Genomic DNA, 17279 nt, shown 5'->3' on the forward strand with positions numbered 1-17279 from the left:
ACCCTGCGGAAAACCCTCTAGGTGATGTAGAAGGGCAAAGCAAAACACAGATTCTTCTTGCCTTTAAATTCTTCCCTGATACCTCCATGGGTTTAATTCCTTTTTATCTCCTGCTTTATCACCCCTGTGACTGAATGCGGTGACAGACTGAAGTGCCTTTCAAGCTCTGCCGTCTTGCATTTACAATCTCGATGTTACAATGTTGTTTGTGTTCTTTTCATTCTCATTAAAACTCTGTTGCATCACTGAAAATCCTCGTGTCGGGCTTTTGTGTTCTCACCCACCCCACGTTTGCCAGCCTCGCTGGGTGAAGCTCCCTGCTCTGCATGAGGCTGCAAAAACATTGAGCAAACCCTGCCCAGGGGGGAAAGTCTCCATAGAGAGCCTTCCATGGGGCTGTTTTCCCACTGAATTACAGTGTGGTCACATCGTGGTGGCAAAAGATGAGCAGGAGTTTCCTCTACATGTTGAGCTCGGTGTGCAGAGGGAACTTCTTTACATCCTCAGCAAGGACCTCATGAGTGGTCATGGAATCATAGAATTGGGTTGGAAGAACCTTGAAGATCATCAAGACCATGGGCAGGGCAGGGACACCTTCCACCATCCCAGGTTGCTCCAACCTGGCCTTGGGCAATTCCAGGGATGGGGCAGCTGTGGAATCACCCATGCCAGGGCGTCTCCACCCTCAAACGGAGGAATTTCATCCCAATATTCCATCTAAACCTCCCTTCTTTCAGTTTTAATCCCTTCCTCCTTCTCCTGTTGCTCCAGACCCCTGGAAAAAGTCTCTCCCCATGTTCCTTGTGGCCCCCTCAGGTCCAGGAAGGCCACATTTAGGCCACCCCAGAACCTTCTCCAGGCTGAAAAATCCCAATTCGCTCAGCCTTTCACTTTGCACCCCCTACATCTGGGACATCTTTGGTTCTGTTTGTTATTTATATATTAAATAGAAATAGAAGTTGGGTCTATATTTTATAAGTAGCCTAAAACCCAAGAAAAGCACTGCATCATATACGTCATTATCTTTTTATGTTATCAGCAAAGCACAAAACTACCTCCTGATTCAGGCTGATCCTTATCTCACAAGGAGTTTTCCTTATCTGGTTCAGCAGCCAAAAGATCTCAGGGTACGTATTTTCTGACAGCAAAAGGAATTGTTGAACATCACCATCTTTAGAGAACTTCTGACCAGAAACTGAAGGAAAAATGTGACTTAAAAAAGGCAAAAGCTTCTGCAGTGCCCAGCTCCCCTCTCTGTAATGGAACAGCAAATTCCTTAGTGTTTCGATTACCTAAAAAAGCAGTGAAAAATCAGGTTTTTATTTGGTTTTATTTCATTGTCTCTGGAAAATGGAATGACTCCCAGCAAAACCCAGAGCTTCCCCAGTGGTATCCAAGTAACAGCCAGAGGGGATGTTCTACCTCCTGCCAGGACCTGAAAAATCAGTCAGAAAATCTGTCTACCTCCTGCCAGGACCTGAAAAATCTGCTAGAAAATCTGTGGTGGTAAAGAGATCAGTAAGAAAAGATCAGATTACAAAAGGAGCCCTTAAGCAGGGTTTAAGCCAGGCTCTTAACGGAGATCCCAATGTGCTTCCGGAGGGAAGGGACAAAGGATCTGGGTGATGACACGGGATGGTGGCTGAGCCACCACCCTCAGGTCAGGGCATTCCTCGAGTTGGTCATCAGGAAACGTGACTGAGTGTGGCTGTCACCCAGCAGAGCCTTCTGTGGGACAAGGGGAAAAGCCTGGAAATGTCACGGAAGTGGGAAAATCCGGTGTCCAGTTCTGGGCCCCTCATGGCAAGGGGGGCATTGAGGGGCTGGAGAATGTCCAGGGATGAGAATGGAGCTGGAGCAGCAGAGGAAGGGTCTGGAGCATCCTGAGGGAGCTGGGGGAATTCAGCCTGGAGAAAAGGGGGATTCAGGGGGAATTTCGGGCTCTTCCAGGGGGGATTTGGGGTCTGATCGCAGGGAATGGGGCCAGGACAAGAGCGAACAGCCTCGAGCTGTGCCAGGGGAGGCTCAGGGTGGATATTTGGGAAAATCCCTCCTGGAAAGGGCGGCCAGGCCTTGGGAGGGGCTGCCCAGGGAGGGTTGGAATGGCCATCCCTGGAGGTGTCTGAGGGATCCCTGGACACTGGTCTGGTTGACCAGGTGGGGATCAGGCACGGCTTGGACTCGGTGACCTTGGAGCTCTTTTCCAACTTAAATAATTCTGGGATTCCGTGAAACTCCAGGCAGTTTCGAGGAGGGGCTTTTGATACATCCTTTAAGCTGCCTGAGGAGCCCGAGGCTCCCATTAACGCATTTGTCACACCTGGGTCACCTCACGGTGACGAAAGAGTTTTGCTCAATATTTCTGTTTATGAGTTGATTCAAATTCTGACGCTGCACGAAATGCAAATTACAACCCAAAGATTTCTTTCATCTCAGCACTTAATTGGCCAAGATTCACGCCTGGTAACGTTCCATGAAATACATTTGGAATGACAGCACGGATTCTGCTGCTTCATTTATTCACCTCTCATTAGCTGGCATAATGATGCTGGCTCAGGTGTTAATCATCATTTTCATCTGCTTGAAGGTGCAAGATTTTTTTCTTTCTTCTTCACCAGTGGTAGATAAAAAAATTGATTAAAACCTCAGTGCCTTCCGTGTGAAATCAGCAACTTTTATGTGAAGTTGGAATTCAAATTTGGACAAAGTCATCCTGCACCTTTCAAAGGAAATATGAATAATTTTTTAAACCATCCACATCCATGTTTTGTCTCCCAGATGTTCCGGCTATAAAGAGAAATGAAATGTGAAGTAAAACATCAGCACTGAAGGAGAAACCCAAATAAATGAAAACTTAAATGATACGAGAAGATAACACTGAAATTCTGAGGTGAGAAACCATGAGCTGGTGAAGGCAACAGGAAGAGTTCACTCGGGCAAATCATTTATTTTTTTACATTTTATTTTTAATATTAATTTTAAAACTAATTCTAATTGCATTTCAAAATGCTGGGCTGTTAGAACACAACCACATATTTATATTGCAATAATCACACCCCATTTCGTGGATAAACCATTAAGGAGGGTTTGGGAAGTGCTTAAAAACACACCCAAAAAATATTTGGACACCTTTTGGGGGGGGAGTTATTCCTGTAGTCCCCTGGGGACATCTCAAAGTTTGGGGGAAAGAACCTCCCGATTTCAGTGTAACTTTGGTAGAAATGTGTTTATTTAACAACGCATCCACAGCAAATGAGGGGTTTGGCTCTGTTCATCACCCAGAATTTGGGAATATGGGAATAAGGGTGGGACACCTCATCAAACATTCCCTGTTTACGAGCTGGGCCTTTCGGCTGAGCTGGTTCTGTGTCTCCTGAGCCAATGAAAGCAAAATTGGGGTGTTTTGGGTGTGATCCCAACTCGGGCCGGGTAAACACCGGAGATAGGGTGAAGTGTCCTGCAGAAATTCCTGTCCCTCCCCACTGAGGATTCGGGAAGGCTGAGTAATTCCAGGTGGTGAAGGGAAATGTTTGATCTCAGTCCAAAAGGACTGAGGAATTTGCCCAAATCCACCTTTTTTCTTGTGTTTTGTGGAGAAGGTTGTGTGGAGACCCTTCCAGGATCTGCAGGGGCTCCGGGGAAGCTGGAGAGGGACTTTTCCTCAGGAACTGCAGGGACAGGACACAGGGAATGGGTTCAGGCTGACAGAAGGGGAATTGAGGTTGGATATTGGGAAAGAATTGTTCTCTGTGAAGGTGGTGAGGTTTCCAACTCTTTTCCAACCTTTTTCCTCTTTTCCAACCTCAAAGATTCTGGAGTTCTGTGAAAAACACACTGACATCCCTCCAGAAAAAAAGCTTTGATTTAAGCCCCATTTTACGTACTGAAATACTGTGTTTTCTGCATCGAGGAAAATCGGGAATTTCCACATCCTGGTGGGCAAATCCACGATTCCCACAACGACCTGAGGTTTGTGGCTGCAGGTGTGAAAAGCATCAGGAGCATTCCTTCCACCACTCCAAGCATTCCATTGCAAAATGTGGGAGCAGAAGTGACGAGAGTCGGGACCTGGAGCCCTTAAACCCAAACCTGTCCACGGCAGCAGGTTCTGACTCCGATTAAAATCATTAGGGGAAGGTAATGAAGGAAGTGCCCAATAAATGGGAGTTTAATTCCCGCTGGGTGGGATGATCCTGGCGGGAAGCTGCTCCATCAGGCTCCGAGATGAAAGGGAGCCGAGAACTGGAATGTGCCGATTGTGCTGGGCAGAGATTTAGGGTGGTTTTGCAAACTGCAAGCGAGAAGAGTTTCGTCACTTTGGGGAGTGATTTGGGCTCGTTGGAGGTGGCGACTCCTGAGCTCGGCGTGGTTCAGCCCCGGGGCATCCCAGGATTTGTATAAAAGCAGCAGCTCGATGGAGCTTCTCCATCCTTCTCCTGCTTTCCTCTTCTCCATCAGGTAAGTCTGATGCCTCTTCATTCCTTCCCCAGCTCCAGAATGCCTTCGCTTTTTGATTTTTTTATTCCAGTTCACAACTATTACATTAATTTTCGGGACTTTATTTTACCTTTGTTCTTCTTTTTATTCTTTAAATTTTCATTCTTGTAGTATCCTGGCAAGTGTTTTACTGCAAGGCTTTAGGACCCAAACCCAGGATTTGAGACATCTTTTATTTAGGAAGGATTTATTTCCCTGTAATTTGTATTTGGCCATTCTTGGATCGACAGCAGAGTGAAAATGTAGGAAGTCACAAGCTTTAAAACATTGAATTTTCCTGTGTTTCATTTCATGACTGAATTAGGGAAATTTGGCCATCCCACCTCTCCCAACACCAAGCGTGCTTCTGTCCCATCCCAATTTTTCACCTGGGGATGTTTTCCCCCATTCCCCAACTCCCCCAAAGCTCCACCTGCCCTTTCCCAGTTTTCAGCAGCTCCTTCTCTGTATTCCAGGACCGCCTCCACCCCTGCCAGAAAATGTCCTGCTACGACCTGTGCCCCACCACCGGCGGCATCGCCTGCCCCCAGCCCGTGGCCAACAGCTGCAACCAGCCGTGTGTCCGCCAGTGTCCTGACTCCACCGCCCTCATCCAGCCGCCCCCCGTGGTGGTCACCTTCCCCGGCCCCATCCTCAGCTCCTTCCCGCAGCAAGCCGTGGTGGGATCTGCTGGAGCACCGGCCTTTGGCGGCTCCCTGGGCTATGGGGGTCTCTACGGCACTGGGGCTTTCCTGGGATACGGCGCTCGCTCTGGATATGGGATCTCAGCGCTGGGCAGCGGCTCCTGCAGCCCCTGCGGCCCCTCCTCATCCCGCCGCTTCAGCCGCCTCTTCCGCGGCTCCTGCGGGCCTTGCTGAGGGCACGGGACCCTCCAGGGAATCCCAGGAATGCCCAAATCCACGGCCACGAGGGTGAGGGGTCAGAGTTCCCACAGCCCCTTCGCATTCCCCATCTTTCTCCTACTTCTTGTTCGGCATCTCCTCGTTGTTTGCTCTCACTGCCTGTTCTGGCATTCCCGGTTTATTGGACCAGCGTGGGACAGCCCATTCCCTATGGATATCACCCACAATGACCAATATCCTCTGCACCAGCTGCACAACAGCCAGGAGGAGCCAGCTGAGGACGTCTCGGAGCAGGACTTTGGTTGGACTTTGCCCGAAATTGTCCGGGAATGGATTTTCCGCGTTCTGTGATCTCTGGCTTTACAAAGGGTCATTTCTCGCTCATTAAAACTTTGTTGCATCACACAGCAGCCTCCTGGTTTCCCTTTTCCCCCCTTTTTTCCCTTCACCCACAGCCTGGCCTGGGTGATCTCCCCACAGGCAGGTCCAGGCTGCTCCCTGAGGAGGACCACGGCCTGATTTTCCAAGGTGTCCCAAATGTTTCCATAACGAAACCCCTCGGTAGCAGTTTTCCATTCTTTGAAGGTTAAAAAAAAAAAAAAAATTAAATAACAGAATTCCGGAGTCATTAAGGTTGGAAAAGGCCATCGAGTCCAAACTTTGACCCCCTGCGTGGGCAAAATTGATGGGACATAGGGAATTTAACAGGTAGAATTAATCTGTTATTTTATTTAACAAGGAATTCCGGAATCGAGGAGTGGTTTGGATTGGGAAGGACCTCCAAAGGTCATCCAGTCCCACCCCTCTGTCACGGGCTGTTCTCTCACTAGATCAGATCGCTCAAAGCCCCTTGAACACTGCAAAAATTAAAAGATTCCAGACATTCCTATTAAATTATTTGGGTTTTAAGTAAAAAAAGAGGGAATGAGATAAAAAAGAAACTTTTCTTTGGTGTGTCTGATGGAGAATTTCATACAAAACACCTGAAAAATCAAAGTGCAGCTCCTCCAATCGCAAAACCGAGAAAAAGCAAATCCTCCCTTTGCCAATCCCACCAGAATCTGGCCCTGGAAGAAAGGTGGAATCCACCCCTGGGCCTTTGTGCCTGCAGGGAATTTGCCAGCCTGGAGCACCCAAAACCCATTAAACACAGTATTGAAATCAAACACTAGAGGATTAATTGGCACCGGGATCTGCCCGAGCTGGGTTTTGCAATGCCTTTAATGAGTCAGCTGCTGATTGCATCTCAATTAACAGCACTGCCCTCGTGCTGGGACCTGAACACGGGGTAAGACAAGAGTGCAGTGACCTCTGGGGTTCAGGAGGAGAGTTTTTCTCCTCCTGAGAGTTTTCTTCCCGCTCCTGGGAATTCCCTGTGCGGCTGGCAGATGGATCAGGAGTCTCAGCTGAAGGTGCAAACTCCCAATGGAATTTTTCTGTCCCGTTCTTCTTCAAATTCTGCCCAAGAACTGCAGGAAATGTCACAGTCAGACACATTCCTCTGTTGAAGTGGCCAGAAAATGGTGATTTTTGTATCAAATTGGCTCCACAATCAGGAGTCAAAGGAACAGAGGCTGCTCTAGAGGAGAGAAGGGCAGCAGAAGATGGAAAAAAGGAGGAGAAAAACCCCCAAACTTTGAGCCACTTCCTGATCTTTTTCCTGTCTTTCTTTCTTTTTCGTCCAAGCCCAGGGAGAATTAAGGAATTAAAGGGTAAAGAATTGGCCTTTGGGGTTCCATAGAACCAGAAAATCGTTTGGGTTGGAAGGGACCTTAAAGATCTTTCATTTATGGGCAGCGACTCCTTCCACAATCCCAGGTCGCTCCAGCCTGGCCTTGGACACTTCCAGGGATGGGGCAGCCAGAAATTTCCTAGAAAAGCTGTGCCAGGGCCTCCCCACCCTCCCAGGGAAGAGGGGGTTGCTCTGCAGGGAACACTTAACAACTCTAATTTAATTTCGTTTCATTCAGGCAGATAAATGGGAAAGGTCAAGGAACTCACAGAATTCCAGCAAAAGTTTTGCCTTTCGGTTAAAAATTCCTGTGGGAATTTCCAAGGGAAGTTTTCCAAGGGAAGTTTTTCCCCACAGATCATTCCAGGCTATTTTTAAACAATGAAAAAAACCCCATTAAATGGCCGTGTGGGGATGGAATTAAATTGCAGCCTGGGGCAGGGATTGAAACACCAATAATCCGAGTCACCCATGTTTAACTTTCTTTGGGAACAGGGAACAGCCACGCCTGTCCTGAGGGAAGATCCAAATGGAATTGGAAGGGTTGCAAAATGTCTTTATCCCTCATGGAATGACTTTGTGTCACCGCACTTCCTCCTGCCCAAGGGACCTGGGCACCTTCCAGGTGTGGAAAGGCAGCAAACACTGCTACGCTCATCCAGAATGGGGGAAAACCCCCAAAATTAGGGATAAAAACCACAGGAAAACTCTGGGGTTTGATGCACAACGGTTTAATGAGAAAGGAGAAAGCAAAATATCACAGTGGGGATGGAAAACACCGGGGGAAATCTTGCTGGGGCAAGGAAAGAAATGCTTCAGGGCCATGCATTCCACAGGGGTGACTCCTGGATTTTCACTGTGTGGGAAGGTGACACAACCTCATCCATCACTTTCTGCCGGCCAGGAATCATGGATAGGATGATTCTGAGGTTGTTATCAGCAGGAGCCACTGGAAAAAAGAGTCAGAAAAATGAAAGGAATTTACATAAAAATGTGGGACTGAGGATGCTCCAGGAAATTGCCGGGATTTGTGGAGGCTCCTCTTCCTCCGTGGTGGCCTTTGGCTCCTTCCTCCTCATTCCTCGGGTGTTTAACAGGGTCTGCAGCTCCCAAACCCATATCCAGAGGATCCATAGGAAGAGTAGGACCTCCCATAGCTGTAGGATCCGTAGGAGCCCCTGGATCCCAGGAAGCCCCCGGAGCTGGACGGTGCCGAGGATCCCACGACGCTCTCCTGGGGGCAGGAGCTGAGGATGGGGCCTGGGAAGGTCATGACCACGGGCGGGGGGTAGATGACAGCCCTGGAGTCCCCGCAGGAGGTGACACAGGGCTGGTTCCAGGTGCTGGCCACGGGCTGGGGGCAGGAGATCCCGCAGGGAGCCAGGCAGCGGGAGCTGGAGCTCTGTCTGTAGGAAAACATCTTCGGGAATGGGGATAGCTCTGGAATATTCGAGCCGGAGGCAGCAGGAAGGTCAGAGACCAGCTGGATGGAGATCAGGCTGGGAAGAGAAAGAACGGACAGCAAAAAGGTCACAAAGAGGCTCAAAATTTGGGGTTTTCCATCTTCTCATGTCCTTGTCTCCCATTTCTCCTGACTCCTAATTATGGAGTTAAGTTGACACAAAAACCCCCCATAATTAACAGTAAAATAATTCTGTATTTGGCCTCACGTTGTCCCTGCTGTTCCCGTTTCTCCTTCCCCCTGTTCCTTTTGAAATCTGACTTAACAGGACTCTGGGTTTATTTTATGATTAACTGGAGGGAAGAACAGAAATCCCTGTTTTATTTACTGACACCCTGTGCTGGTTCTGCACCTCCTGGAATCAGGACAGCTCCAAGAGGGAAGTCAGGAAGAGCCCGAAATTCCCCCTGAATCCCCCTTTTCTCCAGGATGAGCCCCCCCAGCTCCCTCAGGATTCTCCAGACCCTTTTCCTGCTGCTCCAGCCCCGTTCCCACCTCTGGCCCCGCTGCAGCCTCTCCATGTCCCTCTTTCCGTGCTTGTCCAGCACTGAACACAGCCCTGGACATTCCCCTCCCCATTCCCAGCACAATCCCTACCCTGGCCCTGCTGGCGCCACGGTTCTGGATCTGAACAAAGCTCATTTCAGATGCTGACAGTTCCAGAAACAATTCCAGGTTTGGACTTACCCCTGTGGAGCACAGAGAGGGCTGGGAGGATCGGATGGAGCAGCCCAGAGCCGAGCGGGTTTTTATACCTTTCCTTGGGCAATCAGCTGGAGCTGAAACATGTACGGCTGATGAATGATCCAACAAAAATTCCCTCCGCCTGTCACTGCCCCAGATAAAGTCATTATTTTGCTCAGCAATTATTGTTGTTGTCTTTACATCACGGCATTACTCAGGCAGAGTAACGATTTTTTTTTTGAACTTTTATTATTGCTTTTCCCTACTTCTGGGATTGCCTCACAGAGCAGGGATTGCTCAGAGCTCGATCCACAAACACGAGGTGCTGACATAGCTCAGCTCCCACCCCACTTTTGCCAAGGAAAGGGGGAATTGTGCAATTTCTCCCATGATTGACCCACAGTAACTCCCGTGACTCTGATATGAGGCATGTTCGTCCATAGGCACCTTCCTGCTAAATTTGGGAATGGGAAGAACTCATTCCCATCCTCCTGGCCAAGGAACACACCCAATTCCTGCTTGAAATGTCCAGGTGGAGTAACCTGGGAGCTGGGGAGTTTTGCAGGAGAAATCCATGTCCACTTTTTAGGGAATCCATGGGATCAGTGCTGAGCTCAGGGGTGCTGACTGAGGAGGATTCACGGATTGGGGTGAGCCAGGTCAGGGAGGGGACCCATGCATCACCCCCGGAAAGCCTTGGAATGTTCAGGTGCAGCTCCAGCTGATGCAAAGGTTTGGCTGCAACTTCAGCAGATTTGTTCCTCGGATTCCTCCCTCTCCAGTCATTCACTGGGTAAATTTCCTGCTGTTTCTCCACATTTTCCATACCCAGCATTATTCCCAAAGCCTTTTTCAGCCTCAAGAAATGAGCTTTTCCCCTCCAAAATCCCTCCCCTTTATGGAATTATAATTTGAGCAACTGGTTTTGAGTGCACCTGGGATTTCTGTCCTAAAATGCCCATTTTATTCTGGTTTTTCTGTTGGTAACTGTTAGGGTACGAAGCCTGAGGAAGCCTTTCTTGGGGTTTCCCCAAGTGTTGTTTCCCAAACCTTGAAATTTACAGTTCAGAGCATCCACCCAAACCAAAAACAGGATTAGAAAAAACAGGGAAGGGAGAATTTGTGGGGCCACAACCCCCAGGAGCTGCTCCTGCCCCAACCACACCTGGTTTCACTTCACCTGGCACCAAACGGTGACAGAGGCGCCACATCCCAGCAGGTGAATCACAGAACCCTTGGAAATCATCCCTGTCCCAACCTCCCCATCCTCCTGAAAGGGCAAAAGGAGAAGCCCGGCAGGACCAATCCAAATAAACCCCAAAATTCTTTGTTTCAGCTCGTGGTGTTTGATTTTTCCCCTCTGCTCCTCTCTGGTGAGATCTCACCGGGAATTCTGTGCCCGGTTCAGGTGTCCCCAAGCCACGAAGCTGCTCAGTGGATTGGAGCCCCTTCCCTGTGGATCCAGGCTGGGAATGTTGGGAATGTTCAGCCTGTGGAGACCTCAGAGCCTCTCCCAGGATCTGCAGGGGCTCCGGGGAAGCTGGAGAGGGACTTTTCCTGAAGAACTACAGGGACAGGACACAGGGAATGGGTGATGGAGGAGGAATTTCAGTTGGATATTGGGAAGGAATTGTTCCCTGTGAGGGCCTGGCCCAGGATATTCCATGGATTCCCCATCCCTGAAAATGTCCAAGGCCGGATTGGAGCCACCTGGCCCACGGAAGCTGTCCCTGCCTGTGAAGCAATTCCACAAAGAAATTAATTCCCCAACATTTTCACCATCTTGGCAAAATCAGCAAAAAAACGCTGCAGGAAGTGAAACTGCTTCCAAAAAAATCAAGGAAGAAACTGGAGGGTGTTGGGGGAAACTGACAATTGTCCCGAGGCGGATAAAACAATCGGAGCCCGGATAAAACAATCGGAGCCCGGGGAGGGTTGGGAAACACCAGGGATGTCTCAACCCCCGCGGGCAATCCTGGGACGGGATAAAAGGCTCCTGGCTCCCAATTCCTCACATTCCAGCTCCGAATTCCTCGGATCACAGCTCCTCGGGCTTCTCCTCTTCAGGATCTGAGTGAGTCTGGGGGATACTTCGGGGGTGGCTGGGGTGGGAATCGCTCCGTGGGGGAGATCGGGAGGAGCTGCCTGGGAGGGATGGAGGGAGGGAAAGGGAGAGGGAGAAGCGAGAGAGAGAGAAAATCCTGAGTTTTTGGAGAGGGGGCTTCTTAGGAGGGAGGGAGGGGGAGAGAGAGAGGGACTGGGAGAAGGGAAAAAGAAAAATCTGAGATTTTGGAGAGCAGCTGCATGGGAGGGACAGATGGAGGGAAAAGGAGAGAGGGACTAGGAGAAGAGAGAGAGAGAAAAATCTTCTGGGTTTTTGAAGAGTTTTTGGAGGGAGGGAGGGAAGGAAGGAAGGAGGAAAGGAGGGAGGAGGAGGGGACAGGGAGAAAGGAAAGAAAAAACATCTGAGCTTCGCAGCGCAGCCCCTCCCGGCACATCCTGCCCAGTTTTCCAACCCTCTCTCCTTCCTTCCTTCCCTCCCTCCCCGTTCCGCAGCAGTTCCACCCTCTCCTCCCAGGATGTCCTTCTCCAGCCAGCTCAGCTCCCGCTGCTCTGCGCCCTGCGAGGTGTCCTGTCCCCAGCCCCTGGCCAGCGCCTGGAGCCAGCCCTGCGTCACCTCCTGCGGGGACTCGCGGGCCGTGGTCTACCCTCCACCCGTGGTCATCACCTTCCCGGGGCCCATCCTCAGCTCCTGCCCCCAGGAGAGCGTCGTGGGATCCGCATTCCCATCGGGAGTGGAGCGCCCCATGGGCCTGCAGGGCTCCCTGGTCTACGGGGGCTTCTTGTCCTCCTCCTCCTCCAGGAATGTCTGGAGCCAGCGCTCCGGGGGCTGCGGGCCCTGCTGAATCAGGAAGAAGGGATGGATGGCGGGAGGAACCTGGGGGGAATGGCAGCAGGAGATGTAGCAGCAGCTGAGCAGGGGGACACGGCTCCGGGGGGCTGGGGAGAGGCCTGGGAGCTGCTCAGAATCCATGGGGAATGCTCAGAATCTATGGGAGCTTCTCAGCATCCATGGGAGCTGCTCAGAATTCATGGGAGCTGCTCAGCATCCATGGGAGCTTCTCAGCATCCTTGGAAACCCTTCAGCATCCCTGGAAGCTCCTCAACACCCCTGGGAGCTGCTCAGAATCCCTGGGAGCTGCTCAGAATCCCTGGGAAATGCTCGGAATCCCAGGAAGCTCCTCAGCACCCCCAGGAGCTGCCCTTCCTCTCACCCTTGCTGTTTCCAATGTCGGTTTTCTCCAAATTTGCCTTTTCCCTCCTCAAGCCCCGAATTGTTTGGTCACAACCCACGCGTTCCTCGTTGTCTGAGCACAGAATTCCTGGGAATTTGTCCGTGGATGGGTTTAATTGTTTGGGATCATGTATTTTATCCCTTTGTGGATTTTTCCTTGGATACCTCCGTGTCTGACAGGACGAGCTGTGCCCTCCCCCTGGGATTTGTCCAGGCCCTTTGAAACATGACTCAAGCCGGAAGAATGTGATGGAAATTAATTGGTTTAATTAATGAAATATTTAGAGTACTAATTTGAATCGAGTGCACCTTGTGCTTTTCCGCTTCCATCCCAATAAACTCCTGTGTTTGCATCCAAATCTCTTGGATTTCTTCTCTTTTTTTTGGGATAATGAAACCTCTGCTAACCCATGGAACCAAACCATCCCCTTACCGTGGAGATCTGGGGGTAAGGGTTTGGGTCTTCCAGTGAATGTTCTTATGGATTCATCCATCACAAAATTCCCTGCATGCCCCATTTCACCTTCCCAGGGAACCGCCCAATCCTTGGATAAAACAGGGGCGGTTCCACCCGGGGACTCTCAGCACCACAGCCCCTTCTGCTGTCCTTGGGCTATTCCCAGATTTCCCTCACGCCTCGCCAGGTCATCCCTGGAAACTTTGGGATGGCGTTCAGATTCATCAAATTCCAGCCTCTCCGAGCCAATCCCGACATTTATCCCCGGCGGGAACGAGAGGCGCTCCAGGAAAGCTGGAACCGTTCCAGTTTCTGTATTTTATACTTTAGAATTTGCTCAGAGGTGGGGGAAAAACCAAGAAATTCTTCAGCCCTCGAATTTCCCTGGAATCCACAAAATACAAGAGACACACAGAGAGCGGAAATTCCCTTTTTAAAAATTTTTTTTTAATATTATCACCCTCCGATGGGATTCTCCAGGGCAAGATTTTGCGTGTTGGCATCAGAGCCTTGGACACTTCCAGGCATGGAGCAGCCCCGAATTCCCTGGAAAAGCTGTGCCAGGGCCTCCCCAAACTCTGAATTTCTTCCCTGAACTTGCATAAAGTTTATGCTGTGAAAGTATAAAGTGTGTCAAAAGTAAAGACGTGCATTAAAAGATATAAAACGTAAATATATATTTATATAAAGTGGGGAAAACTGAAGTCTAAAGTGTATAAAGTTTTATTCTGTAAATGTCTGTATAAATTCCAGGGCTGTGGAATTTTTAGGATTTATAGCAAGGCCTGGGAAGTCCTTTTAGCACCTGAATTAATGGAAGAGACAATTCCTGGAAGAATGGGGTTAAACATTTAGAAACCACCCAAATAACAGAGGAGAACTCCAAACTGTGATGCAGAAAGGATTTTATTGGGGCCAACAAATGGGATTTATCCCACAGCAGTAGCGCCAATGGGAATTACAGAGGAATTCGGGTAAATTTACACCGAGGCAGAGCCAATCGATGGGAATTGTGATCCGGGGGATCCGATCCAGAGGGAATCGCGGGACTGGGATCGTTCCTCGGGATGAAGGAGCAGCCCCAGCCCCTCTCGGAGCGCTCCCCACTCACAGCTTGCGAATTTGCTCCTTTTTCTGCTGGATTTGCTCATCCAGGGAATCTTTGCCGGGCTTGGCAGGGTGGGAATAGCCGGGGTAGGAATTTCGGGAATAGCAAGGGTAGGAATTTCGGGAATAGGAGGAGGAATTGCTGGAATAGCAGGACGAGGAGGAGGAATTCCAGCCACCAACAGCGACTCCGGGCTCGCAGGAGTTCTGGACACCACCGTAGCCAAAGGAACTTCCCATTCCCGATGGGAATGCGGATCCCACGACGCTCTCCTGGGGGCAGGAGCTGAGGATGGGCCCCGGGAAGGTGATGACCACGGGCGGAGGGTAGACCACGGCCCGCGAGTCCCCGCAGGAGGTGGCGCAGGGCTGGCTCCAGGCGCTGGCCAGGGGCTGGGGACAGGACACCTCGCAGAGCTGCTGGAAGGACATCGCGGGGGCTGGAGGTGACCCTGGGACACAGAGAGGGGACAACGTGGGGGACAGAGCAGGGCACCCAGCCTTGGACACTTCCAGGCATGGGGCAGCCCCAAATTCGCTGGAAAAGCTGCGCCAGGGCTGACCCAAACTCTGAATTTCTCCCAAAATTTGCAAAAAGTTCATCCTGGGAAAAGGGCAAAGGGGAGCCCTCATCGATCCTATTTATCTAACGCTGAAGTGCCCCGGGTAAAGCTGTTTTAAATTAAATTAATGTCAGGATTAATGCGTTTTACCCTTTTTTATTTCCTGTAGTTCTGTTTCCAAAACTTGAAATATCTCCCACCACTCCTTAGGGATTTTTTTGAGATAAATGAAACAATATTCGAGCTCAAACCCTCCCCGCTCCCCCAAAACCTGACTTACGTGGTCGCACAGCAGGAGATGAGATAAGAATGGCAGATAAATGATTAAAAGTCTCGCTGAAGGAGCTTTTATACAAGTCCTCACTTCACCCCAAGGGAAGGGAAGGATTCCTGTCCTCCTTTGTCCCCATTGTCCCTCAAATACCTTTTTCTTTTTTGCTTCTGTCACTCAATCAAGGTAATTGTGGCCATTGTTTCTCCCAAAACTCCACCTTGAGTGGTTTTAAATCCCGGAGATTTTACGATGTCAAACAGGGAGGGCGATTCCCATCTTTGGCACAATCCCTGGGACAGAGGGACCTGAAGATTTATTTTGCTATGAGTTTTCATAGCAATTTTTCCAAATTTTATTAAAATCCTACAATTTCACATCTCCCCGTGGATTGGCCTCTCCATCTCCTGTTTATGTTTCTCATAGGGCCCCAAACAAAGGTCCCTGACTCAGAGCCGGGGCAGGAGATGAAAGAGTGAGGCCTTGGTGTGCCGAGGGCTCCTCCCTGGATCTCCTTTTCCACTGAATCAACAGCTGGGGCTGGGATTTCACCTCAGATTTTAATAACCCCCGTGAAGAAACTGGCACGAAAAATTACCCAATTCCTGCGGGGTGTTGGACAAATGAGGGGTTAGGTGCAAGGTGGAGGAGAAACAAGGGTTTGATGTTGTCTCAAGATAAGAAAACACCGAGATGGAGAAGGGAGGATTGGGGAATTAAAATGAAATTGTTTTGGCAGCAGCTGGAGCAGGTGTGAGCAGAAAGGAAATGCGATTTCCAGGGAAGAAGTTAAACAGAAATCCAGGGATCATTCCCAGCGTCTGAGGAGGAGGAGAAGGAAGGTTTTGGGATGAGGATGAAGGAAAAAAAAAAAACAATGATTCAGGAATTTGGAGATGTTTTTGACAGAGATCGTTGCTTCCCTTGGCTTCCCCCATCGTCATCCTGACTCAGGACCCCGCGCCCCGTCCAGACTTCCCCCTGGAAGGTGCTGAGCCCACAGAAAATCCCACTTTATTAAGCATTAATTTGTCATAATCATGTTTTCCCAGCAGGTAAAAATTGCTCTTCCAGGCCCTCGACTCCCACGCAAGACGGGGAATCACGGGAGGCTCCGCTGATGATTTTTTTGTTCTGGCAGAGATGATTAAAGAGAGGCCCAGAGGATTTACAAAACATCCCATGGCAATGCAGGCAGCCTCTGGGAGGAGATGTCGGGCACGGCTGGGACTTGTCAGCGCGATTAATTGTAATTATAACTCCATCATCTCCTGGAAATGGGGCTGGCGCTCGGATACCGCAGAAACAGAGCTCAGGGAGCACGAAACGAAACCGGACGCGTTTGGGTTGGGTGAAAGGGAGGATTCTCCTCCCCAGGAGTGCCCAGGGTGGGATGTCTCCACCCCAAGGGCAACGAGGGCATCAAAAAACCTCTCCCCAAATTCCCGGCCAAGGTCATTTCCCGGCTGGAAATTCATCCCAGCCCGCTGTGCCTCAATCTTTATCTTTCCCCGGGTCTAGACTTGATTTTATTTCTGTTCTCCGTGGTGTAATCACCCTGATGAATTCAGCAGCGAGGCCGGGGCAACGTCTGTGTTTATAATAAAGGAAAGAAAGCATTCCCATCCCACTCGGAAAACCCTCAGGAATGCCGATTCCAGCTCCTGGCGGGGCAGGGACGCGGCTCCTGCTGCAGGAGGGAATGGCCACGGGCGATCTAAATCAGCTCCCCAGTCACCCGCAGCTGTGCGAGCAATTATTTTGATTTTTAATTAGTTCAAAGTCATCAAGTTCCGGCGCAGAAGGACCCCAGAACGGACTCCAGAACTGACCCCCCTCTCCGCTCTGTGCTCCTTACGCCGCGAGAGGAGCTGAATGGGATTTTCCAGCTGTAAATGGATTGAATTCAAACCCCTGTGATGTTTCAGTACAAAAGAGTTGTTAAAAATGTTACATTTGGGGGTTTTCTGCTCTGAAGCTGGGAAAAGTGGAAGAAGGAAGTGAACTCCTGGGATGAGGAAGAAGAAGCGAAGGGTGAATCCCCTTTTGAGATGAAAGCTCGCTGCCCTGGCGGTGATACCATCCCAATAAACAAGAATTGCCCAATGTGCCGGGATTCCTCCGCCCCTGGAGTGACAAATCCGGGGAAGTTTGGGAAGGGCCGCGTGCCCCAAGCGTGGCTCAGACCCTGCAGAAGGGTATAAAAGTCCTTGGAAAACGGAACCCTTCACTCTCCTGCGCTCCTTCTTGGTGCTGACCTGAGTAAGTCCGGCTTAGAAGTCGTTTTAATGAGATTGGTAACGCCGTGGGTTGGAAGGGACCTGAAAGTTTGGGTTTTATGCGATTATAGAATGGTTGTTTAATGCGTT

At 50.0% G+C, this 17279-nt stretch overlaps 3 protein-coding genes across 3 annotated transcripts; 2 read left to right on the forward strand and 1 right to left on the reverse strand.

Annotated features, from left to right (window-relative positions):
- The first annotated feature begins 4973 nt into the window (after positions 1-4973).
- LOC116436551 (scale keratin-like) lies at positions 4974-5354 on the forward strand. The gene has a single exon (XM_032093766.1). It carries the CDS (start codon positions 4977-4979, stop codon positions 5352-5354), a length of 378 nt encoding a protein of 125 aa, XP_031949657.1. The 5' UTR covers positions 4974-4976.
- A 2807-nt stretch (positions 5355-8161) lies between these two features.
- On the reverse strand, positions 8162-8491 carry LOC116436548 (scale keratin-like). Its single transcript, XM_032093763.1, has one exon. It carries the CDS (start codon positions 8489-8491, stop codon positions 8162-8164), a length of 330 nt encoding a protein of 109 aa, XP_031949654.1.
- A 3305-nt stretch (positions 8492-11796) lies between these two features.
- Positions 11797-12123, forward strand: LOC116436356 (feather beta keratin-like). The gene has a single exon (XM_032093390.1). The coding sequence runs from the start codon at positions 11797-11799 to the stop codon at positions 12121-12123; it is 327 nt and encodes a 108-aa protein (XP_031949281.1).
- Positions 12124-17279: the final 5156 nt, after the last annotated feature.

The sequence above is a fragment of the Corvus moneduloides genome, chromosome 29 (assembly GCF_009650955.1).
Source record: "Corvus moneduloides isolate bCorMon1 chromosome 29, bCorMon1.pri, whole genome shotgun sequence".
Taxonomy (NCBI): domain Eukaryota; kingdom Metazoa; phylum Chordata; class Aves; order Passeriformes; family Corvidae; genus Corvus; species Corvus moneduloides.

Excerpts from the sequence above, each read along its gene's own strand:
- LOC116436551 (XM_032093766.1), top strand. The coding sequence starts at position 4,977 with ATGTCCTGCTACGACCTGTGCCCCACCACCGGCGGCATCGCCTGCCCC.
- LOC116436548 (XM_032093763.1), bottom strand. The coding sequence starts at position 8,491 with ATGTTTTCCTACAGACAGAGCTCCAGCTCCCGCTGCCTGGCTCCCTGC.
- LOC116436356 (XM_032093390.1), top strand. The coding sequence starts at position 11,797 with ATGTCCTTCTCCAGCCAGCTCAGCTCCCGCTGCTCTGCGCCCTGCGAG.